This window comes from Macrotis lagotis, chromosome 6, assembly GCF_037893015.1.
Source record: "Macrotis lagotis isolate mMagLag1 chromosome 6, bilby.v1.9.chrom.fasta, whole genome shotgun sequence".
Lineage (NCBI taxonomy): Eukaryota > Metazoa > Chordata > Mammalia > Peramelemorphia > Peramelidae > Macrotis > Macrotis lagotis.
Window position 1 is genome coordinate 69,294,914 of NC_133663.1, and position 25,426 is coordinate 69,320,339.

The 25,426-nt window shown below is 43.7% G+C and overlaps 1 protein-coding gene across 10 annotated transcripts in view; it reads left to right on the forward strand.

Moving 5' to 3' along the window:
* The window catches only part of TNS1 (tensin 1), a 324,376-nt gene that overhangs the window by 76,955 nt on the left and 221,995 nt on the right, over positions 1-25,426 (forward strand). For all 10 annotated transcript variants that reach the window (XM_074191391.1, XM_074191392.1, XM_074191394.1 and 7 more), the window contains exon 3: positions 11,364-11,401. Coding sequence is in view for 3 of the 10 variants with exons in the window: in XM_074191393.1 (XP_074047494.1) it covers positions 11,364-11,401 (38 nt within the window). In the remaining 7 variants the exon portion in view is untranslated. The remainder of the gene's footprint in view (positions 1-11,363; positions 11,402-25,426) is intronic.

Sequence of the window (25,426 nt, forward strand, 5' to 3'; positions counted from 1 at the left end):
AGTCTTTAAGCACCAGGAACTCGGATCTGAGCTGACCAACAAGGAAACAAGGAGGAAGGAAACCACTGAGTACAAAATGGAACAGGACAAAAGGTGAACCAGCCCCAGATGTGCAGCCCTCCAGAGTGGGGAGGGGAGAGCAGTCACTGAGATGTCTCTGAATCCACCCAGGTTAGATGCCCTCAGGCATGGACTGGGTACCTCTGGGAGTGTGACAGGGAGGCAGATAGGTCCCTGTCCATTTAATTTAAGGGTATATATATAGAGCTTCCCGGGAGAGAGGAGCTATTATTATCCTCATTTTCCAAGTTAAATGACTTGTCCAGGGACACACAGCTGGTAAATGTTTGAGGCTGGAGTTGAACTAGAATCTTCCTGACTCCAGGCTCAGTACTATATATATGACTATACACCTAATCACCTCCTTAATAATAATAATAATAATTATTATTATTATTGTTATTATTGCTAGCATTTTTATATGGTCTCCTTTGTTCCTGGATGTAAGTTTTACAAATATTATGGGATATAGAATGGAATAGAGATCACTTAGTCCAAACCCTCCCTTATTTTTATAAATAAGGAAACTGAGGTCCAGAGATGTTCCAACTTGTCCAGGGTCACCCAGAAGGCAGGAGGGAGAAAGAAGAGAAGGAAGGCAAGGAGGGAGAAAGATAGGAAGGGAAGAAGGAAGGAGGGAGGGAGAAAAGAAGAGAGAGAGAGGAGGAAAGGAGGGAGAAAGGGAGGAAAGAAAGAAGAAAAGCAGGTAGGGAGAAGTGAGGGAGGGAAGAAAGGGAGGGAGGGCGAAAGAAGGGAGGGAGAGAGAGAGGAAGGTAGGAAGGAAAGAAGGAAGAAAAACAGGGAGGGAAGAAGGGAGAGAGGGAAGAAAGGGAGGAGATGTAAGAAGGAAGAGAGGAAGGAGGAAAGAAGGGAAGAAGGGAGGAAGTAAGAAAAGAAAGACAAGTGGGAAGGAGGTAGAGAAGAAAGGGAGGGAGGAGGGAAGGAAGGAGGAAAGGAAGGGGAAAGGAGGAAAGGAGGGAGGAAAGAATAAGCATAAATGACTTATGGATGCTTGAAGTTCAGGATCAGGATGGACTTTAATCTTCTTTGTAGCCTGGCATAGAGGTCCACTCAGGTAATAAGAGACAGAGCTGTGACTGGTCTGTGTTTTCTGAGTCATGGACAAGTGGTGGCTCACTGAATAAAATGTTCATCTGGAACTGGAAAGATCTGAATTCACATTCAATCTTACTTCCTAATTGTGTGGCCATGGTCAAGTCACTTAACTGCTGCCTGCCTCAGTTTTCTCATTCATAAAATGAAAGTAATAATACTATACTCACCACAGGTGAGGATAAAATGAGTTAATGTTTGTAAAACCCTTTGTGAATCTTGAAGCACCATTTAAACTTCCATTTGTTACTTATACTATTATGACTACTACTACTGGTATTAGCAGTGTGCCTCTAGTTAAGTCACTTAAACTTTCTCCATAAAATGACAATTGTAATAAGTACCCTTCTTATAGGGTTATTGTGAGAGGTGGATCAAATGAGATAACAAATATAAAATGTTTTGTAAACCTTGAAACACTATTTTAAAACTATCTCTTATTAATATAATTTCAGACTTGAATCCCAGCTCAGTCTATGAATAACTTAACTCTGTTTCCCCATTTATAAAATGAAGGTTGAATTAGATCTCTGAGAATCCTTCCAGCTTGGAGAGTGATTTTTTTTTTTTGTCTTCTGACTGCAGATTCAGTGCCCTTCTAATTAACAGCTACTGGCCCTTGTTGAAGAGCAAGGATACTTAGGCTTCCCTTTGAGTACATGAGCCTCAGTTTCCCCCTTGCTTTAGCTTTCTTTCTATGGAAATTGCTTTAGAAAGAGACTTATCCTCTGTTCTTTCAATCCAAGTCTGGTGCTAGGGTTAGGTACTCCCTCTAGGAAGTCACATTCTAGTTCCCTAAAGTAGCAAAGATGGAGAAGAAATCAAAAGTAAAAATAATAGCATTTTACATTTTTCTTAGCTTTAAAGTTTACAAAATGATTTACATTTATTTTCTTATTTTATCTTCACATGAAGTTGATTTACTACCACTCCCATTTTACAGGTATGGAAAATGTTTCAGAGAGGTTGCCTAGGGTCACATAGCTAGTAAGTGTCCTAGGTGGTTTTAGGACCCAAGAATTTACACTTCCAAACATGAATGATGTCACATAAGTTAGAGGCTGGGGGAAGGAAATCATTCATCCAGTCCAGTTTGACTTTCTTCACTTCTTTTATTTGAAGGAGGGAATTATCTGACTGAATAGTAGGGAAATCCTGGTTTGAGGCTGAGCATTCCTAATAAGCCTGCACATCATTGGAAGTCTGACTCAAGTCCAGGATGAATGAAGGACCATTTTTAAACATTATGTCCTCCTCCACCTACACAGTGTGACTGTCTTATTCAGGGTAGGGGATGGACCTATGAGTTCATTTATATAAGGAAGGAAGAAGATTCCCAGATAAGGAAATTCCTTCTGCTAATTTCTATTCAGCTTAGCAAGCCACTTAGAGCTTTGAGAAGATAAGTGAATTGGCCAGGGTTACACAGCCAGTATCTTGGAGGACTGACTTAAACGCAGATCTTAACCCCCAAACCGTCTCTACTTTAGGACATACTCTGCCTCTATTATATCATCTATTATTAGAGAAAATGTACAATGACAAAAGAAAACCTACTCTGAATTTAACAATATCTTCAAGTGATTTTATACTTTATCAATAATATCTCCAAACTTTTGAACAATAACCACATGCATATGTGTGAAATACTTTGATATATGCATCCTATATGTGCCAGACATTTTTTAAAATTATTCATTTCACAGAAAGTATGCTTGATTATGCTATCCTGAGTCATTTTGCCTGTTTTTTTAGTCAGCAGGAAGACAATGCTCAGTTTACATGGAGATTTTTAGAACTTTTGTATGACAAAGCCTTCCCCTCCAACCTCTCTTCCCTTCCTCCCATGGTCTATAGGGTGAGTTGCCTCTGTACGAGTTTACAGAATATTGAAACTAGAGGGGAACAGAGGGATCATTTAGTCTAACCTCCATCTCTCCACATGCTGAGAAAGGCCAGAATTTTACCCATCAGGGACAGTGTGTGAGGCCCTCTCCCAGGCTGGCTTGGAGTTAAGCCACAGAGTGTCCATATGTGTTTTTACTCAGTTACAATATTGAGCTTTTTGGAAGGCAAGAATAATGCAGTATCCACTCTCAGCCTCCTTCCCCATTTGGCTAACCATAGACAAGTTAGTGGTACTCTGTTTCCCAGAAGTGACAGGGCCTTGGAAAGGATGGGCAAAGAGGATGAGGGAAAGAAGCTGTGTCTTTCCATGCTCTGGGACAGTGGGAGCCAAGCCTCCCGTTATCAGTGGAATCAGGTGCAAGCCAACTATTTGCTCATTTTCCGATGGTTGAACTGAGGAGGAAAGGGCCATTTAGGTTCCAACAATGCAGGCTTCCTGTGTTCCCAGGAGGAGGAAATCACCCCCCTCCCCAATGTCCCAACCCCCACCACCAAAGACAAAACATGTGGCAGTCCAGCTGATGCTTGTTCTGAGGGCTGTGAAATTGTAATGTTACCTGAGAGTGTATGCTTGTGGGGTCATTTCAGGCAGAGACCCAAGGGAAGGGGAGGAGAGAGGAGAGGAGAGAAGTGAAGGGGGAAGAAGAGAAGAGAGGGAAGGAGAAGTAGAGAAGAGAGGAGAAGAGGAAAGAGGAAGGGAAGGGAGGAGAGGAGAGGAGAGATGAGATTAGAGGAGGAAAGGACAAGGGAGGGGAGGAGAAGGAGGAGGAGGAAAAAGGGGGAGAGGAATGCAGAAGGAGTAAAGAAGTTTAGGGAAGAGAAAGAGGATGGGGAACAAGGAGGAAGAGGAAAAGAGGAGAAGGAAAGGGAGGACTCTCATGATTTTTTCTTTCATTATTCTCTAGCTTTCCAAGGGTTCTGTTCATTTACTGTTGAGCTCTTTATTGTAGAAGGCAATGATTTATCTCTAGCAGTTGGTTTGCCCCTCTCAGAATCTCCTTAGAATTCTTAGGATAAGAACTTTATTTGGGTATTAGCTCAAAGAGATCTGGATCTGAAATCAGAGAACCTGGGCTTGAACCTGGACTGTCACACTTACTAGTTGTGTAGCCATAGTCAAGTCCCTTCTCCCATCTGGGCTCTAGTTTCTTCACTTGTAAAAAGAAGCCCTTGTACTTCCCACCTTGCAGCACAAGCTCCTATCCATGTTGTGAGCCTGGATTATTGTCCTGAGGGTGGTGAATTTGTGTAAACCCAATGGTTGGTTTGAGAAGGGCCTTCTGGAGGTCCTCCCCAAAATGGATGTCTCTGAGGTTTTCATATGGGGAATAACACGAAACCTCTTTCCCATATCCTTGAAGAGAAGAAGAATCTTATTTCAATGCAACCAACATTTATCAAATGTCCATGATGAGTGAAGCTCTATCTTAGATCTGAAAGTACAAAGACACAATATACCTTCTCTTCTCAAATAGATTACCATCTAATAAAGGGACAGTGTGAACAAATAAGGGGCAGTAGGTGGTGAAGTGGACAGAGCTCCAGGTCTGGAGGTAGGAAGACCTGAGTTAAAATATGACTTCACTTACTAGCTGAATGACCCTGGGCAAGTCACCTAAGCTGGTTTGTCTCAGATTCCTCATCTGTAAAATAAACTGGAGAAGGAAATGGCAAACCACTCCAATATCTCTGCCAAGAAAATCACAAATGGGACCACAGAGAGTGAGTCATGACTGAAATGACTGAACAACAACAAACACAAAACTATGACATGAGGGTGAGTGAGGTCCAGTCAAAGCATTATGAATAATTTGAGGGAAAAGGTCACTTTTAGGGGATTCATGCAACAGGTGGTTCCTGAATTGGACCTAGGATGAAGGGAGGGACTTTAATAGATTACAGAATCACAGAATTTGAGATTTGGAAGAGACTCATCTTTCTGGTCATGTAGTTCAATCTGTAGTAGAAAGGAATCTCAGCTTTACCATAACTGATGAATGGTTTTCTAGCCTCTGCTTGAGGACCTCTAGAGAGGAAAAACCCACTCAGATGATCGCGAGATCACATTCCAGGCTCAGAAGTTTGGAAATGAGCAGATTGGGAAAATTTGAAGTGAGAACAGAGGATAGAGAAGGATTCTTATTTCACTGGCACATTAATAGGAATAATATGTGCCAAGACTGCCAGGGTAGGTATAAGTCAGATAATGATAGGCCTTAAGGTCCAAGATTCAGCATATTAACTTAGGGACAATAGGTGATGGAGAGCTAGGAAAGAATTATTGAATAGAAAAGTGATATGAACATTAGGGATGTGGTTTAGGTGATGTGAAGGGATAGGTGGAAAAAGAGAAAATTAATTATAATTGCTGGGTGTATAGAGTATATTAAAGTCTGCAAAGTTTTTTGTGTGTCTTATTTTCATTGAATCTTCACCTTGATCCTGAGAGGTAGGTAGGATGGGTATTGTTACCCTCAATTTACAGATGGAGGCTTAGAGAGGTTAAAGGAATTTCTCAGGGTCATTTAAGTAGATGAAGAGCAGGGATAGGGCTCAAACTCGGGTTTTACCTTTCACCATGTCCAGTGCTCTTTCTTCACTATCCTGCCTGCCATCCAGAAAGAACATTTAGAAGGTTATTGCAATACTCTAAACAAGAGGAGATGAAGGGAGAAGGAAGGGAACAAGCATTTATTGAGCATTTATTGTTCTAAGCACTTTGCAAATATTATTTCTTTTTTAAAAAGTTTTTTCATGACTACACTTTTTTCATTTTAAAGATATTTACTTTGAGTTTTACAATTTTCCCTCCAATCTTACTCCCCTCCCTCCAAAGAAGGCAATTTACCAGTCTTTACATTGTTTCCATGATATACATTGATCCAAATTGAATGTGATGAGAGAGAAATCATATCCTTAAGGAAGAAAAATAAAATATAAGAGATAGCAAGATTACATATCGGGTTTTTTGTCTAAATTAAAGGTAATAGTCCTTGGTCTTTGTTCAAATTCCATAGTTCTTTCTCTAGATACAGATGGTATTCTCCATCACAGACAGTCCCAAATTGTCCCTGATTGTTGCACTGATGGAATGAGCTAGTCCATCAAGGTTGATCCTCACCCTCATGTTGCTGTTAGGGTGTACAGTGTTTTTCTGGTTCTGTTCATCTCACTCAGCATCAGTTCATGCAAATCCTCCCAGGTTTCCCTGAATTCCCATCCCTCCTGGTTTCTAATAGAACAATAGTGTTCCATTACATACATATGCCACAGTTTGTTAAGCCATTCCCCAAGTGAAGGACATTGACTTAATTTCCAATTTTTTTTGCCACCACAAACAGGGCTGCTATGAATATTTTTGTATAAGTGATCTTTTTTACCCTTTTTCATCATCTCTTCAGGGTATAGACCCAGTAGTGGTATTTATGGATCAAAGGGTATGCACATTTTTGTTGCCCTTTGGGTGCAATTCCAAACTGCTCTACAGAAAGATTGGATGAGTTCACAGTTCCACCAACAATGTATTAGTGTCCCAGATTTCCCACATTGCTTCCAACATTGATTGTTGTCCTTTCTGGTCATATTGGCCAGTCTGAGGGGTGTGAGGTGGTACCTCAGAGATGCTTTAATTTGCATTTCTCTAATAAGTAAAGATTTAGAGCAATTTTTATATGATTATGTATTGCTTTCATTTCCTCATCTCTAAATTGCCTTTGCATATCTTTTGACCTTTTGTCAATTGGAGAATGGCTGCAAATATTATTTCATTTGTTCTTCACAGTCATTCTGGGAGGAGGATGCTGTCATCTCCATTTACATTTGAAGAACCTAAAGGAGAGATTAAATGACTTGTCCAAGGTCACAGAACAAACAAGATTTTGAATCTAGATTTGAACTCAACTCTTTTGATTCTAGGTCCAGTGCTCTATCCATCTTACCACCTAGCAGAGGAGGACAAGCATTAGGGTGCTCTTTCCAATTCAAATGAAAATGGAAAAGAACAGATGCCTGATGTATTGGAGGGTTAGAATTCACAGGACTTGTCAACTGACTTTCATTTTTGAAGAAGGTCATGACATAAGGGAGGTGATGAAATGATAAGCAAGTGAATTGGATTTGAATGAGGGGATGCTGTGCTAAGTCATCAGCTTTACTTTCTTCTCCAAAACCATCTGGGTCCAGTGACCAGATATGGATCAGGATGACTGAAGATGGCCCCGGATGTGAGGCAATCAGGGTTAAGTGACTTGTCCAAGGTCACATAGCTAGTTAGTTTCTGAGATCAGATTTGAGCCTGTGAATGAATGGGCAGCCACTGGGGAGGTTGAATGTCTTCATCCCTGGCTGCCTCTTTGCCCCACTGTCCTTGGGTGGAGTGCTGCTGATGCTGAGGCTCCAAAGGCTGGATGACTGATGTGTGTGCTATGTGGCTGGCTCTAGAGGGATGAGTATAAGGAACTCGTGATCTGGGGCTTACTTTTGTTTCTACTACTCACTCTAGGTAGGTAGGAAGGGAATAAGTGTTTATAGAGAACCTATTATGGACCAGAAACTGGGCTCAAAACTTAAAAAACAACACCAATAAACAGAGTATTTCATTTGATCCTCAAAACAGCCTCGGCAGATGGATGTTGCTATAATTACCCTCATTTTATAGATGAGGAAATTGAGGCAAATGGAGTTGTGACTTGTCCAGTATCATATAACTGCTAAGTGTCTGGGACTGGATTTGAACTCAGATCTTCCTGACTCTAGGGCAATCACTCTTATCTACTTTGACACCTGCTACTGAAGAACAGGAAAAGATAATCACTGGTCTCAAGGAGTTCCCAGGCTAATAGAGGAGATAATATAGTAAACAACTATGTATTAACAAGCCACATACAGGATAACCTGTAAATAATCAATGGAGGGAACGACCCTAGAATTAAGGCTGAGCCAGGATATTCTGACCTCATCTCAGCATCCAGCAGAGTGCTCCATATACAGGAGTTGTTTATAACTTTGTTAAACACATAACTGAATGCTTGGATGCTTGGTCATGCCTCTCATCCCTGGAACCTGAACCCTGGAGTCCAGTTAATCTGACCCCTCAGAGTCCCAGCTCCCTATGAGTCTCGAGGCAGGCAGATTGTGTTTTCTGTGATGGATCACTGTCGGTGTTGGACCCCCCCCCCCCCCCAGTGTTTCAGGTCTTTCAGGACAGGCTTCCAGATATCCTTATTTGGTTTTGCTAGCTCAGCATTGTAGATGTTTGCTTCAAAAGTTGCCCAGAGTGCAGCGGACAAACCTAGAGAAGCAGAGTGGAATAGGAGGCAGAGTCAATGCGGTGCTCAAATGAGACTGAGGTTTGGAGTTCAAATCCCAACTCTGGCCACATTATTTCCTATATCTTTCCTACATCAGTTTCACTCGGAAGTTGGAATCTGAGGTGTTTTCAAGTTCTAAATTCAATTATTGTATAATTGAGGATCAAATAACAGGGAGAACCTCCTAACACTCAGGGGTGTGAAGAGATGGAAGACTGAAGGACACTGAAGCAGCCTCTTCTTTAGCAACCCCCTTGGACAGGCAAACCCTCTTTATTGGTCTAAGCTAGGGGAAACGTCCTGTTGGAAGGCAAGGGGAGAGATGGCATGGTCTGTCTGTCTAGAAGGGCTCTTGGATCCTTTTTATTGTTTCCACTCCACACCCAGAGAGAGAGAGGGACTCAGTCCCTAAGGCTGCCAGTAACGAGAGGGAAGTTCAAGTGCTGGGGATGGGGGAGGAAGGGAAGGGAGTCCCAAGGCATGTCCCAGAGTGGCAAGGGAATGGAGAAGAACCAAGTAATAAGCAGGGCAAGGGTGGTGTAATGGGGTCAGGAAAACCTTGCTCAGCAATATAGGACGTTGGCCAGCTGCAGAGCTGAGTCACAGAAATTGGACATAGTCTGGAAAATATTTGTTGGAGGATAGGGACCAAGGCCAGGGCCAGGATTAGGTCTTAGTTACACCCTTCCAGGTTACACCCAATGCATTTTTTCTTCTCTCCATTATCTTCCTCTGGACATATACAAAGACCTAGTGCTGAGCCCTGAAGAATGGGAGAGAGGGATATTCATATAGGAAATCAAGAACCATTTCCCAATATATAAAGGGGCTAAAGATTTGAACAAAGGACATAAAATTCTCAAGAGAAAAAAAATGTAAAATTCTTTGGGGAAGCTGGGTGGTGTAGTGGATAAAGAGCAAATCCAGCCTCAGAGATTTACTAACTGGGTGATCCTGGGCAAATTACTTCACCCTATTTGCCTTAGTTTCTTCATCTGTAAAAATGAACTGGAGAAGGAAATGGCAAACCACTCCAGTATCTTTGCCAAGAATACTCCAGATAGGGTCACAAGAATATGAATGACTAAAAACACTCAACAACAAACTGTATGCTATTATATAGAGAAGTAATTCCAAATCATTAGAAATGAAACCTGTAAATTGAAATAATTCTTAGATTTCACCTTATCCCCATCAAATTGGCCAAGATGCTAAAAGATGGAAATAGTCAAAGAGGAACAATAGTAAGATTGGATAGAGTTGTGAAATTGTCAAATTATTCTGGAAAATAATTTGTAATTATTTGAGAAAAGTTACTGTTCAAACCTGTGACCCACTATTGAGCATTTACCCTATAGAAATTGAAGTTGAAAAGAAACCAAAATATCTATAAAAGCACTCTTTCTTGGGGGTGGGGTGGGGAGGGAAATGAAAACCCCCCCTGAAAAAATAAATAAAAGATTTGAAGCAGTTCTTTAAGGTTTACAGAGTATTTAGCATTTGAAGTAGATGCTCCCCATTTTAAAAATAAGAAAAGTGACTTGGATGGGGCATATAGCTAGAAGGAATGTAGTTAATGTTTCATAAAAAAAAGACGAATTCTGAAAAAAGTCATAGGAAGACTTGCAAGATTAGAGCAGATGAACAGAACTAGGTGAACAGAATACATAGTAACTGCAATATTGTAAACAAGCATCACCACAGGGAAAAAAACCCCACTTAATTCAAAATAAGTGTAATGACCAATAGCATATCCAGAGGTCAGCTGACTGACTCCAGCTGTCAAATGACTCCAGATGTCATATGTGAATAGGCAGTTGTTGTATTGGTTAGTTTTGCTAAACTGTTTTGATTTGTTATTGGGGAACCCTCTAGGATGGGGGGGGAGGGAAAAGGAAGAGTATACACAGAAATAATTATGATGTAACTAGAACGCAGAAATTTTAAAGAGACTTGAAGAAGGGCTTGTGAGCTTTCCTGGAAGGACCAGGAGAAGCCAAATTGGGGTCAAGGCGGTAGGTAGCCCCACAATGGGGAGTTAGGAGTTTTCATCAAGCTCCTGAGCAGAGCAATGGGGATGAATTGGGTTTTGAGGGCCCGCAGCAGCTTCTCATCCCACCATGTCCCCATTTCTGATCCTATCCACCAACACCACACAACTATGGCAGCAAAGCTCACCTCTCCACTCCTGAGCCTAAGGGGCAGGGGAGGGGGTGACAAAATGCCCTTGCAGAGCTGGGCTAGGCCCTGGAGGAACTGGGGGTGGGGTGGGGGTTGGGGCCCCCAGGGTGGGCTGGGGACATTCCAGGCGGAGGGGAACCCGCTAGGAAATCTGATTCCAGCTTCTGGCAGTGGGAGGGTGGGAAGAGAGACCTGGAGGTGTGTGCAGCAGGGTAGTAGCCTCTCGGTCTGGGGCCAGGTGTCTACCTTTGGGATCTTGGGCGACTCTGGCCCGGGCTCCCTCGGACTGGGTGCCCCTTGAACTTGTGAGTTTCCCAGCCCTGCCTGGCTTTTCTCCCGGTTCATTTGGGACCCCAGAGCAGACGGAGGAGGGGAGATGGAGGAGTGGAGAGGGAGAGCAGAGGAGTGGGATCGCGGCTGGGAGACAGAGGAGCCCGAGATGGTGGAGTGACTGGGAGTTGGGGGGGCGGTGGTGGAGTGACTGGGAGTTGGGGGGGGGCGGGCCCAGTACCTGAGGCCCGAGGCCACCTCTGCTTCTGGCCCCGGCCCCGGCGGCCGCCGCCGCGGCCAAGGCGCTCCGGGCTCCCCCAGCCGCGCGGGGCGCGGGCCGACAGCCCCAGGGTCCCGGCTCCTCGGGGGGCTTCACTCCCCGCCCCCTCCCCATCCCGCGCTCCCCACTCCCCTCCCTCCCGCGCTGGGGCTTGCGGGCGGGGCTGGGAGGAGATTTCTCCGGAGTTTCCATTTCACAGCTCGCGGCTACAAACTCTCTCTCTGTGTCTCAATCTCTTGCAGCCTGCAACTTCTCCTGTCATCGGAAATGCGAGGCCAAGGTAAGGGGGCCGGGACCGGCCCCAGGCGCATTCTTGGGGAGAGGGCTGGCTCCCCGGACTCTGGGGGGGACGGAGGCAGGCGCCGGGGGCGGTGCCCCGCCGCCCCCCGCCTCCCTTTGTTTATGCTGAGAGACCTGGGGGAGTGAGGGCAGGGGTCAAGGTGAAGACCACGCCACGGGCGGGTGGGGCCTTCCTAGCTGCTCCTGGGGCTTTTTGGGGGGGGGGGGCGGGTTCTGTCGCCGGAGGCCGAGGGGGAGCCAGGCCTGGGGCGCCAAGGGAAGGGAAGGTGGAAGAAGAGGGGTCTTGATTCGGGTTTCTGCACGTTTGCTAGAGGGGGGATGGGCTGGGGATAATGGTCAGGAGGCAAGGAGCATCTCTTCATTTTAAGTGGAAATGGATACTGCGGAGTGGCCCCTCCCTCTAGGGCCAGTTTGGGTCAGCCCAAGTGTTTTGAAGTTTTCTTGAAAAACTCAGGTGTGAGTTGGAAGGAAAAGGGGGGGGGGCGGAGAGGAAGGTGGGTGACGTGTGGGATGGCCATGGGGAGACCCTTTGATTTGTTCTGTTCCAATCATTATATCCAAGGTCCTCGGGTTCCCTATACATAAAGGAGGCCTGGTCCGTGGAGTTAGAAACTTGGAAGTGTGAGGGAGGAAAAAGGGGAAGGGGTCTGTTTTGCAGCCGGCTTGATCGCTTCTCTATTTTCCCATCTCCTCAGGCCTGAGACAAGAGGTATTGATGGGTTAGCTGTTCGTCTCTATGAGGTGATGATAGCGGTGATATTGAGGGGGTGTTGACAGGGAGATGGATTTGAGGTAACTTGGAAGGAAATCTTTCTGTAACATTTCACCACTCTCTCTGACTCCCTTGTTTCCCTTATCTTGCCTTATCGCTGATCCAAGTTCAGTGTGGTCCCCCTTGCTTCTACCTGAGCACACCAGGCGATGTGCAAGCCTCACCTTCTGTCCAAAGTAGGAACCTGCTCCCAAGAATATGGTGACTGTAGAGTTATGGGCAGGGGAAGTAATATGGCATGTCAAGGAGCTGTATTGGGCAGGTGTGGACTCAGTTGCTGGCACTTCTCATATTTAGAGGAGAGAATGTGTCCCTCAGTTCTCAACTTTCACTGTCCAGCCCTTTCCTTCTCATTCGGATGTAGGAATGTGTCTCTCGTTTCTCCAAACATGCTTCTCTTTTCTCCTGCCCTTTCAGAATAGTCTTTCTCAGCTTCAGGATCTTCCTGTTTGGCTTATCTCTCCAAACTAATCCCCCTTCATGAAGCTGGTTGCACCTGTTTCTCTTAACTTTATGATGATATTCCAGCCTAGGTCCCTGTCCTGTCACTCATCCTTTGTCCTTCTCAGCCTTCGCTTTCCTCCTGCTACTCTCTAATCACAGAAAGATTTTATTTTCTGATCCAATTCTACCTTTTCTTTTCCTTTCTCCCTTCCCAGTGGCGGGAAAGATGCAAGTGAGGCTAAAGGGGGGAAACCCCCAAACTTCTAGACAGTAGAGGGGATGAACAGGGTACCCTGAAGATACAGTTATTAGCTGGAGGAGGCACCTGGAGAGAGTCACACCAACAGACCAACAGTCACACAGACAAACAGCATATTTTAGAAGACCATTCTGCCATAGGAAATCAGATCCCATAGTTTTCCAAATGCTACCCTGGTTGACAGATTTATTTCCAGAAACTATAGTTCTTTGAAGCCACCCTAGCTTTCTCTCACTCTCAGAAGATGAAGCCTTAATGATCTGTTTTAGAACCAATTTCTTAGAACACTTTTTAGAACTCCCTCATCAGATAAGAACCTCTAGGGATTATCCCTGAACATAGTTAGTGCCAACCTTACTTCATTGCTAACAATTTCTTTCCTATGCTGCTGCATGGTAGGAAGAGCAGAAGGTTCAAGAATCTGAGCCTGTTATATATGACTGGACAAATCTTGTTGCCTCTCGGAACCTCAGTTTCCTCTTCTGTAAAAGAGATGATTAATTAGATTTGCTCTCTTTGTATCATAGAATTTGTGAGGAAAGTGCTTTGTAAAGTGCTATGTAAAATGAGCTAATATCATTACTGATATTATTATCCATTATGACATTATTTCAGCCCATTTCTAGGTCAGTGGTTGTACTACAATCCCATGGCAGCCCCACAAATTGCATTCTGCACACTTATGCCCACCCACTGCAAAGCTGTCTCTAAGAATCAACCCTATGGCACTCAGAGGGAAATTGAGTCACAGGACCTGAAATTGGAAATAATATTCATGCAGACTTATATCCTTTTCCTTCCTGTCTACTGTTTTGCCTGGTTTAATTGTAGTAGACATCTTTAAAGATTTTTTGAGAGGACAAAAACTTGGACCAACCTGGTACCATGGGCTAGGGGACAGAAATTTGTATCTGCATTTTAATTGTATGTATATGTGAAGGGATGGTCTTAGAGGGAATGATGGTGCATAAGGAAGAAAGTAACAAAAACTCAGGTCAGATTTCCTAGACTAGCCTCAGATGAAAAAGTGATGTCCAGAAAGGGTAAACATCATAATAGTTGGAAGGAACTCTGGTTTAATCACTTCATCTTATATATGAGGAAACTGAGGCCCACAGACAAAATGTCTAGGGGAATATGAGTACTAAGTAAGTGAGATTTGAACTCAGATTCTCTAGGTACCAAACCAGTAAACTTTTGCTCAGCTTCATCCAGTTTGTAACTAGCCAGAGCTGGATTTAAGCAAAGATCTTCAGTTTTCTAAATCCTGTGTTTCTTTAACCAAACCACTTTGTCTTTTGCTTCTCTTTGAATGATGCTCCATATTCCCTCCCTCTCCCCCAACTCTGACTTTTAACTCAATCCCTATTTGGGGAAATGCTTCTGCCTCTGGAGTGATCTGTCTTCCATCTTTAGAAATCTTAGGCCGGTCACATAATTTAGAATTGGAAAGAATTTTGCATCCAGTCACTTTAGTTGACAGATGAGGAAACTTAGAGAATTGAAGTCAAGGCCTTGGATTACTGTTTGGTACTATTCTCTTCATAAATCTGCCTCTGAATTTCATTTTGCCTGGTCCTGCCCTGGCAGAAATAAAAGAATGAGTGGGAGGTGGTCAAAGGCAAGTCATGGAAGACAATGGGTAGAAGCTTGTCTATTGGGATGGAGATGACTGAGAAACAACTGAGAAACTAACAGAGATCCCTTAGTCTTTAGGTTGTTAGGGATCTCTGGCACTGATCTTATCTCATTTTCCAACCATTCTTCCTAAGCAAAAGAGATTCTTTAACTTCCTTCTGTTTCCTAATTCAGTATCCTTTCCTTATTCTTATCTCCAAGCTACCTCAACCCTTATGAGTTTTTGACTTGCATACCCGACTGGTTAAAGACTTGTATTTTCCCTAATCTAAGATCAGTAGATTTTAGGAGTCATGAGGTTTGGATTTGAATCCTGACTCCAATATTTCCTTTGTGATTTTTGTGACCTTGGCCAAGTCATTTAGCCTCTCTCTATGAGACTCAATTTTCTCCTCTGTTAAATGAGTATAAGAATAAGGAATATTAATTATGTAGATATTCTGTGGAAAGCACATTGTTAAACCTTGAAGTGACAAATAGGATTGATTATCATTTTTTTATATGTTTAGGGATTTTTTGTTTGTTTTGACCTATTATTTCATTAGTGTGGAGAACTAGAAAGTAATTTTTAATCTTAAGGAAATCTCCTGGGGGGCATTGAGAAATTAAGTAACCTACCCAGAGTCATAGAATATGAATAAGAGGATTTGAATCCAAATCTTTCTTCCTCTGCCAGTCCTTTAACCAGTATAATACATTGTCCTTCTGTATTTATTTTTCCGCCTTTCTCCTCCTTCAGACATTTCTATATCCCCCCTTTCCCAGAATTCTTCCCCACCTTTTCCTTTTCTCCTCCTCCTATTTTGAAACAGCAGCCATGGCTGTCAGCTAAGCTTCATTAAGTGGAACATACCCTTTTCATGCCAGGACAGACAGAGTTAAATGAAAGACTCCAACAGCTGCTTGTCTCAGGCAGGAGTGGGGTGCGAGGAAAGGGAAGACATAATCCTTACTCCTTTATCCCTGCCCAACTTCTTTCCTTTTCCCTTGGTTTTTCTCTGCCACTTCTTATGGGCTGGGGATGCCAATCCAGAGGAGAAAGACAAGAGATGAATAAAGGGGCTCGAGCTGCTGCTGCTTGTCCATTCTTTTCTAGACTGAAGGTATTTTGGTCCTGAGACTTGAAAAGAAAATGAATGATACATGCAAACTCTTATCTTTCATCACTTTAAAATCATCTCCTTGTTTGTCTTTCCCTCTGTCTCAAAAAGATATGTATTCAACATTCACTTTGTTTTTTTCTGCTTTATTTTTCAAATAGTCTTTAAATCTGTGCAGTAAAGAGTAGTAAGGAAGAAAACAGATTAGCTGTGGATTTCATAGAACTTGGCCACTGATTGTTGTATAGCTAGGTACCAGTCATTGCCTCTTTCTGAATAAATGAGGATGAACAGCATTCTGGCAAAGGTTGCTTGGGGCAGTATGGATCATGCTTACTCTGATCCTTGCAGAAATTTCATATTTTCCTCTCATGCCCTATTCAATAAAACAACAATAAAACAAAAAAATTCTAGAGGAAATTGGATATTTTTCTCTCAGCATCATGGCATCTAAGCTTTTAGAGGGTGACGGACTGTGTTGGTCATTTCCTTTGTCAGAACTTAGAACAGTGGCTGGCACATAGTAGGCGCTTAATAAATTCATATGATTGGCTGACTGCCACAGTCTTATAGTAACTCCCATTTGCGTCTCAATTTGAGGTTGCGGAGTACTTTATGGAATGTGATGCTTTTGAAATAAGGATGGATTTCCTCGCCTTTAGGATGTTTTCCTCATCGCTGATTCCCATCTCTGCTGCTGTGGTTTAAGATTGTCCTTTTTCTAACATCACTGGGATTGAAAAACAGCTAATGTAACTGTTCCCTCACCTAACCCTTCCCCCCCTGAGCAGAATCATCCTAGTCTCCTTACCCTGGCTGATAGATTAAGAAAGATAATGCTAGATATAAAGAACCCATTAACTAGTTGAGGAAAAAAAGATGCAGGATGAAGAGAAGTAACAGAGTAGTGAATGAATTGCATCCATCTGGGTACCCTACTGATTAATGATAATAGCTTCTTTTTGGGGTCCTGTTTTCATTGCAGTTGGTGGGGTGGTAGTGACATAAACTAAGAGGAAACTATTTCCTGTCTAGTGAGGAGTGATTAAAAAAAAAACCCTAATCATCTTGCGAGAAGCCATAAACTCTACCAGTGTGTGACAGACTACCCCCTTCCCTAACCTGCTGAAACTTCCCTTCTCCCTCCACCAGAGAAAGGCAAATGGTCCCTCAGGTGGTGGGAAGGAGGGCAAGACCTTGAGGGGTTGTAAGGATGGAAGATGTGTGTATAATATAATCTGTATTTGTGCACACACCTCCCTTGCCTCTGCCGCTCCGCCCCTCTTCTGAAGGAGAGGGTGACGTCTGAGCTGTGACTGGCTTCTCACTCCTGAGGAATGCAGCTCAAAAAAGGTCTCATATTTTTCAGCATTTCTGACTCTGGGGCTATGTAAACATCACATAGGGGGGTTGCTGTATCTGAGAGACCCATTGAATTTTTTTAAAAGGGGGGATGGGGGGCAGGAAGACAGAACTGGGAGAAGATCGAGAAATGGAGAGATAAACGAAGGCAGAGAAGAAAAGTGTACCGGAGGGAAAGAAGGAAGACAAATCCCAAGATCATGTTGCAACACGAAACATGGTGAAATATGTTTGAGGAAACAAAGGTCCCAGAATTCCCACTGAGAAGTGTGAGGGAGTGTGTGAGAGTCTGTGGGTCCGTCTGGGTGGGGAGGAGTAGTGAAGGATTGCTGGCAGTGGAAGGGGAGGGTTCTCTGTGGCCATGAGGAAGCCTGGAGAGAGTGGCACATGGCTGGTGGCATTTGAAGAAGAGAATTTCACTCCTCTGGGCCCTACCTAGTTCTTCAAGAAGAACCAGGCTGGCTTAATGGAAAGAACACACAATTTGGCATTGGAGTATGGGCATTCCCAGCAAGCTACTTACAACCCTCTCCACCAGAAGGAGGGTGGACTGTTAGAAGCAAGGAGTGAGTAGGTACAAATACACTCAAATTCCTACTTTATAACCTCTTAGGGTCTTGCTTTACTCAATCCTGAGGGAACATTTTCCTCTCTCTGATAAAGGAGGAAAGAGAGTTTCTGCTGATTAGGTGAGTGGGAAATCTCAATTCCATAGTGGCTTTTCTTAAACCTGTTAGCTTTTTTTTAATTCCTTCCCACTACAGAAGAAATAGCTGGGGCTGTGGCCAAAGGCAAGGTACCTAACCTTTCTGGTCCTCAGTTTTTCTCATCTGTAAAAAAGAATCAATTGCATTATATAATCAGTAGCCTTTAGTCCATCCAGCCTTAAATCCTGTTGTCCTACTGCCTGAGTAGATAGACCAGGATCTCTAAGAAGACAGTGGGGGGAGAGAGAGAGAGAGAGAGAGAGAGAGAGAGAGAGAGAGAGAGAGAGAGAGAGAGAGAGAGAGAGAGAGAGAGAGAGAAAGAGACAGAAAGAGACAGAAAGACAGAGAGACACAGAAACAGACTTATAGAGACAGAGACACAGAGAGACAAAGAGATATAGAGACACAGAGAGATAGAGACAGAGACAGGGACAGAGAGACAGACCGAGACAGTCACAGATAGAGAGACAGACAGAAACAAAGAGAGGCAGAGACAGAGACAGAAACAGAGACACAGAGAGCCAGATATAGAGAGAGAGCAAACATTGCTTGGCTCTTAATGGCTTCTCACCCCAAACTCAGCCACAGCCAGGGTCTTGTCCTTGGGGTCATCCAGTTAGCCGGCCTCATGGGGTTCAGATGTGTTGGAGGACACAAGATTTTTTTTTTTAGTGTGAAGTCTTATAAGTGCACATATTCTTAATGCCAAAAAATCACATTCCTCCTGTGTTCATTTTGCGATAAATCAGTCCCCAGGTGTTTCGGTGAAGGCTCTAAGCCTCAGGCAGACAGTGACATAGGGTGACTACACATGAGGTGCATGATCTCTCCAATCTTGCCTGAGGTGATCAGATGCTCTATTTCTCCTAGACTTTGGCTACAAAGGTTTATGGTTTATGAGTCCATGGCTAGGGCAGCAAATCCCACCCCCTTTCCCCACCTTGTGAGCCGGTTGCTGGGGTCATGCTGGTAGCTCCTTCATCTTATGGTTTGGTGGTAGTTTTGGATATCTTTAATGTGCCATTTTACCACCCTCTCCCCTGCCAGCAGCTCTTGGAGAAAGAAATTGCTTGACCCTGCACAGGAACTCTTTGTGTCTTTGTGGCAGAGAGGCTAAAGGGGAAGAATAGCAATAGTGTTAGATGTTTACCAAGTGTTTGTCTCATAATGAAGTGGTACGCTGGGCAGGGCAAATATCTATTTTATCCCCATTCAGTATGATAGATGAGAAAACTGAGATTCAGAGGTTAAGTGACTTGGCTAAGGGAAGATAAAGAAGACTGTCCCAGAGTCTATCTTGTTTGGATGTGGGAGCCTTCTCTCCTATCCAGGATCTTGACTGTTCTAAGAGACAGAAAAACCAAAGTCATCTTTTCAATTTCCAGTTTTCCCTGAATATCAAACTAGTTCTTGGACAGCTCTGGTGGCCCCCACTTTCTCCAATAGATTGGCCCCCAAAGGCCCCACAATAATCAAGAACAAGGAATGCCAGGAAGTTTCACAGTAATGGAGGCTGGTCTCCTTTTGCCTTTGTTGTACAGAGCGGCACGAGGGTGGGTGCCCATTGACCTCCCCCCTCACTTTCAGAGGTATGGCAGCCTCACTCACCCCACACTCACATTTCTAAAACCTCCTCCCTCACCTCCCCAATTTCCTACAGAATTGGTCTTATTGTTTTTCCCCATTCCAGGACTTTTGCTGCCTCGGTGAATTTTTTCCTTCTTTTGTCCTTTCTCCCTGGCTGATCATTGACTCTGCTCTGGGTGGCCTGAGGTGGGGCTGTCAAGCCTGAGGGATGTTAGCAGGGGGTCATTAGGAGTGGAGGGGTGTGTGTCTTTGGGGTGCAGTCAAGCAGAAAGTCAGTCACCGATTAACCCCCCCTGGCTTGCTTCCTCCAGAGCTGAACCAGGCATTAAAGTGGAAGGTGTCAGACTTGCGCACTAGGTGAATGTCTGAGCACCCAGGCTGGCCTTGTACTGAGAAGGCATAGTCATGACAAAAGTTCCTCTCTCAAAAAAATGTGTCTACTCTCTGATTGAGAAGTTACACTACTAGAAACCTGTTCTAATAAGAATCCAGTACATTTTTATGCTCCTAGACTTAGAGTTGGAAGAGGCCTTAGAGATGATATCATCCAAGGTCATTTTACATGTGAAGAAACTGAGCCAATCCAGAGGGTAGATGGTTTACCTGTGTGTTTTAAGGTAGTTAATGGCAGATCTGGGAATTTGAGCTTAAGGAACTGTACATCTCAGTTGGGAAGGACCTCAGTGGGCATTCAACCTAACCTGTGTATCTAACCAAGAATTCCCATTCCAACACCCCCAGTAAGTGGCCATTCACTTTAAAGACCTTCAAAGAACCCACTACTTCCTGGGGCAACCCATTCTGCTTTTGGATAGATAGCTCAATCCTAAATTTCCTCCTTTCCTTCCTTCCTTCCTTCCTTCCTTCCTTCCTTCCTTCCTTCCTTCCTTCCTTCCTTCCTTCCTTCCTTCCTTCCTTCCCTCCTTCCATCCCTCCTTCCATCCTCCTTCTTGCCTTTCTTTCTTCTTTCCTTCTTTTCTCCCTTCCTTCCCCAAAAGTTTTATACCAAGCTTCCCTCCACATTAGATACATGAATTTTCAGAAAGATGAATGACTTCTTTATTACATACATTGCTGTACTACTACCCCCTTTATCTTATTAGCTGTTCTTTTTGAATTTAAAAAAAAACCCTCTTTGCAATTTTTACCCCTTGCTCCTTACATCTGTCTCCAAGCATCAAGCAAAACCAGTTGAATCTTTTGCCCCATGACAGTCCTTCATATGTCTGCCCTCTCATTTGAGTCTCATAGCAAAATTTGAGCAGTTGTGCCTATTTCCAGGTAAAGAAATAGAGACTCACGAAGGGCTGAATTATTTGAGGAAGCCCAGCAAGCAATAATATCCAAATACTTTAGGAAACTCTGATTTAATTGCCATGGTTCTCCCCTCCACCATAACAGATTTGAATTGATCCATAGTTTGCCAAGTATTATTTTTGCTTGTGTCCTGTTTCAATTCCTCCAAATGAGGATCTCTGGAATGCTGTACTTTAGGAATACCCTGCCACGTGGTCTTCAAGCAAGGTCTTCAAGAAGATGACTCCTTGGATGTGGTGAAGAGGGGATTCTTGTCTAGCCACGGTTTGGATGGGATGGTCCTTGGGATTTCAGCTGAGATTCTAATGAGTCTGATTTCAAATCCTCCAGCTGCCTTCAGTACCTGTGTGACCTTGGGCAAGTCACATATCCTCTCTAGGTCTGCTTCAGTTTCCTGGTCTATAAAATGGTGGAGGTCTTTCTTAACTCTTGGTCTTTTAATATCCCATGGGTGCCCAATCAACATTTAGGTTGTCTGTACGTTATATTTCACTCTTTATGTGGCCAGTCCATCTACTTTTATGACCATTTAGTTAGTGAATGCCCATGATGTTGATTCTTTGACTATTGGGGCCTTCCAAGACTTGCACCACTGGGAGAACATTGATATCAAAAGGATGGATTTTGTGTCAGAGAACAACTCAGGATTGTTGAAATCAGTGTGTAATTTCCCACATGCATGTAGTCCAGCCCCACTCTCTTCCTCCTATTCAATTCTGGACCCAGCTCATTGTCCATCTGCAATAATAATCTGCATGTAATAATAGATTGTATTTATATAACCTTTTACTTTTGCAAAACACTTTTACAAGTTCATTATCTTATTTGAACCCCCCTTTGAAGTAGGCATCATGGAGAAGGCTTAGAGTTGCTTCATCAGTAGAATGGGGGTGGTGGTGGTGTGTAGAAAGGTAGCTTTCTACTTATAGGATCAACCCAAGATGGATTTTAAAGACAGCCAATGAGAGGCTAGTGTGACTCCCACTCCTCAGGTAGAAGTGGAATGTCCCTGGACCTGCCCAGGGAGTGGGGAAAAAAAAGACCTGATCTCTTCTCTCCTGCTTTTAAAGTCAGTTATGGTATGTGGAAGGAGGGGAAAGGGAGGGCAGGGAGAGGAGTGTCAGTCATACCTCTTTCAGACCTTTATTACTTCTAAAGGGATCAATCATAATAATTATACTCAGGCTAACTGCCAAGCCGAAGTTGGAAGTGGGACTCGGAGGTGGAATGGGGAATGGGGAAGATTGGAGGTTTAGTCACCCTCAAAGTGATGTCGGAGCCAGGGTGAGGGAGAACCTTCTCAACTTTTCCCAGAGCTGAAGGAGCTACAGAATTCTTGATTTCTCTGAGTCTCAATGTCCTTAACTGTTAAATACAAATGATCTCTGAGTTATCTTCTAGCTCAAAATTCTGTGATCCTATCATTCTAAGAGCTTTTGGGTCCAAGGATGTGAATTGTGTTTTAGTTTCTCAGAAAGGGAAACTGAGGCATTGATAGGGACAGGGAGTCACCTGCGAGGATATGTATTCATTCAACAAACATTTACAAATAACACTGTAATAGGAGACGAGGGGCATATAGAGTTTAGAAAAGGCACAGTGCCTGCCCTCATGAAGTTTTAAGTCTCTGATGTTTTATTACATAGAAAAATGATAAGAACCTTTTCATCTTCAATGAAAATAACTCAAGAGGCTTTAGATCTAAAGCTTCAACAAGAGTGAGTTTGGCAAGCTCTCAGGATATCAGCTTCCTGTGATAAGCCACAGGCAACTTTGGAACAGGTGCCCAAGAGAAGTTGGATCGTCTTCTTCTCTAGAGATCCTTAAGAACAAACGAGAGCTTTGTTTGGTCAGGGGTAGGACCAGTCCTTTCTGAATATGGGGAGATAGATAAGATGGACCCCAATGGTATACTGAGGTACAGAGAATGAGGAGGAGACTCCGGCTTTCCTGAATGGAAGTTCAATGTTCGTCTGCTTTCTAGTAAGAGGCAGCATTTACTCTTCTGGGTAACAACAAAAACATCTGTTTTCCTCCCCACCCTTCCTCTCCCAGTATCTCACACCCATGAACCCTAGATGCCGGTCCTTCTGACTTGACCTCAGAAGAAGCTCTTGTTCTATTTCTACTCATGGGTAGAGTGCAAAATTTGTTGATTTATTTATCTATTTATTTATTTGTTCATTCATTTATCTATCTATCTCTGTCTGTCTGTCTTTCTGTTTGTTTATTTATTTAAGGTTTTTGCAAGGCAATGGGGTTAAGTGACTTGCCCAAGGCCACCCAGCTAGGTAATTATTAAAAGTCTGAGGCAGGATTTGAACTCAGGCACTCCTGACTCCAGGGCTGGTGCTCTATCCACTGTACCTACCTAGCCAGCTAGAGTGCAAAATTTATCAGGGATTGGAGGACAAGGGATTTTAGTATCCATCTTGCCTCCAAGTGTTTGAGAACTGGGTTGGTAAAGGGGTTCCCAGGTTCATAGTGGGAATTGTAGCAAAGCTCATCTGGGGCTCTCTTCTCTGTATTTGCTTCTTCTCTTCCTGATATCTCTAGCCTCTTTATCCTGGTTTGCCTGCAATGCACCCCCCCACTTCCCATTCCACGTGAGGATGATAAACAGTCAACCCCCTACCTCCCCAGTCCCTGGGAGCTTGGCCACTGCTTACATTAGCAATGCCCAGGCGGCTGGGGCTAGGAATAGGGCATGACCTCAGCGGCTAGGCATCTCCCCCCTCTGCAGTATCCCCCACCTCTCTCCCCTCTCCCCCTGCATTCCTGGAGAGGAAGATGTTGAAAGCCTTCTACTTACCCCTTCTCTGCTTCTGAGTCTCCTCTTGTCCTGTTCCATTCCAATCCTCCTGTTTCCTTCAGTCAGACTCCCTTAGTGATTGATTGCTGAAATTTCCGACCTCTGTTCAGCTGGACAGTGGGACTAATCTCCCTGGCCTCTCTCTCCCTCTAGTTTAGGTATTGAATACAGGAACACAGCCATGGGGAGGGAAAAGCAAGGTGAGGAGAGCAGAAATCTTGGGAGAATAGAATTCTTGGGCTGACTGAACACTCTTGGGGTTATCCTTTTTCTCTGCCCAAACAACCCTGGATCCAAAAAAAGATGGTGGGGGTCAGGAGAGGAGGAGGTAGTGGAATGCTCCAATTTCCCTTTTTCATTCCTTTCTTTGACTCATAACCTCCAGTAGAAGATGTTTCAGTGTTCTAAGAATCATAAAATTAGAATCCTTGGATGAGCTGTGCTCTCCAGAGGTCATCCCACCAATCCCTGCCTTCTGGCTCCAGAAAAGACACGTCTGCGTCTTCTTTGGTCATTTTTTCCCAAGCTATGGGACTATGGACCCAAGATTATTTGCATTGCTAGGATATAAAGCTTCATCTCTTGCTGCGGTCATTTTTCATCTTTTACTATCTTCTGTGGAGTAACTCTGCAGAGATTTGAAATCCATATTTGGTAACAGCCCTTCCTCTTAATTTCCCTCCCACAGCCTTCTCTTCTTGGGCTGAATCATCTCCAGTCCTTACAGGGTTTAGTTTCCAGCCTGTTCCTTGTTTTTTGTTCTATTTTGGAGTCTGATCAAGTTTTCAATGTAGCCTTATCTCTCTGCCTTTGTTTTTACCTACATATTGTTGTTTAGTTATTATTAGTCTCTTTAGTTACCTTCCAGCTTCTGTCTTTCATATCTGTTTTCTCTAACAAATCTATTTCTAGTTTTATCTATCTCATATCCAGCCCATATCACAATTCTTGCTACATAGTAGGCACTTAATAAATGTTGGTTGATTGAGTGATTGTTTATATTTCTCCATTTATTTATTCTCTCTCTCTCTCTCTCTCTCTCTCTCTCTCTCTCTCTCTCTCTCTCTGTCTCTGCCTCTGTTTCTCTCTTCCCCTTTGTTCTTCTAGTCTTATCTGTTTATTTATTTATTTTTCTATCAGTCACAACTAGGGACTGGGTCTGATGAGTTGTCAGTCTCCTCTATCCTACACTGTCCCTTTTCTTATTTCCCTCCCTTTCCTCAGTTTTTTTATCCCAAATTGCTCCTCTGCATATTCAGTTTGCTGTCCTTCCCATCCCTGACTTTGCTCTGTGATCTAAAGAAGGAGATGTCATCCAGGGGGGGTCCTGATATGGAAAAATGACCCTGTTTCTGAGAACTGTGAGTTGGAACATGGGAGACATGTGGGACGGGACAAGGCTGGAAAAGAGCTGTTTGTTCCATCCTCTTCCTTGCTAGCTCATCTTAGAAATATCATGTCCCTGAAATGTCCATGTAAGGCTCTCCTGCTTGCCCAGAGCTAGGGGCTGCTCAGTAGCTCCAGAGTCCACCACAGGGTAAGAGTAGCTATGGGAATCCCAGCTAGCTGACCACTCCAAGGTCAGGCAGGCAGGGCAGAGAGAGAGCAAAGGTCCTGATGGGAACAGACTCTCTCTCTCTCTCTCTCTGTCCTAACTGCTCTCCCTTTCCATGCCCGATCTTCCCATGTCTCCTAGTGCTTTCATGGCCAGCCAAGGTCCTGACCCTTTCTTTGCCTTACTAGCTAAACTAGAACCCCTTGGAAGTCTCTTTGATGTCCTCAGCCTGGGAAATTCCCACCCTATCCCATCCCCTCTCCATTATCTCCATCTCCAATCTTGGGGGTAGATTCATATCCCTTTCTCTTGTTGGTGCAAAGTGGGTTTATGTTCTTTTATATGTACTTTGTCTGAAGATCTTGAAAAATTTTCGAGTCAAATGTTCCCTCTTGGGGCCTCAATATTTTGGTCTGTGAAATGGGTGGCACAATTTTCAGAATAACAGGATC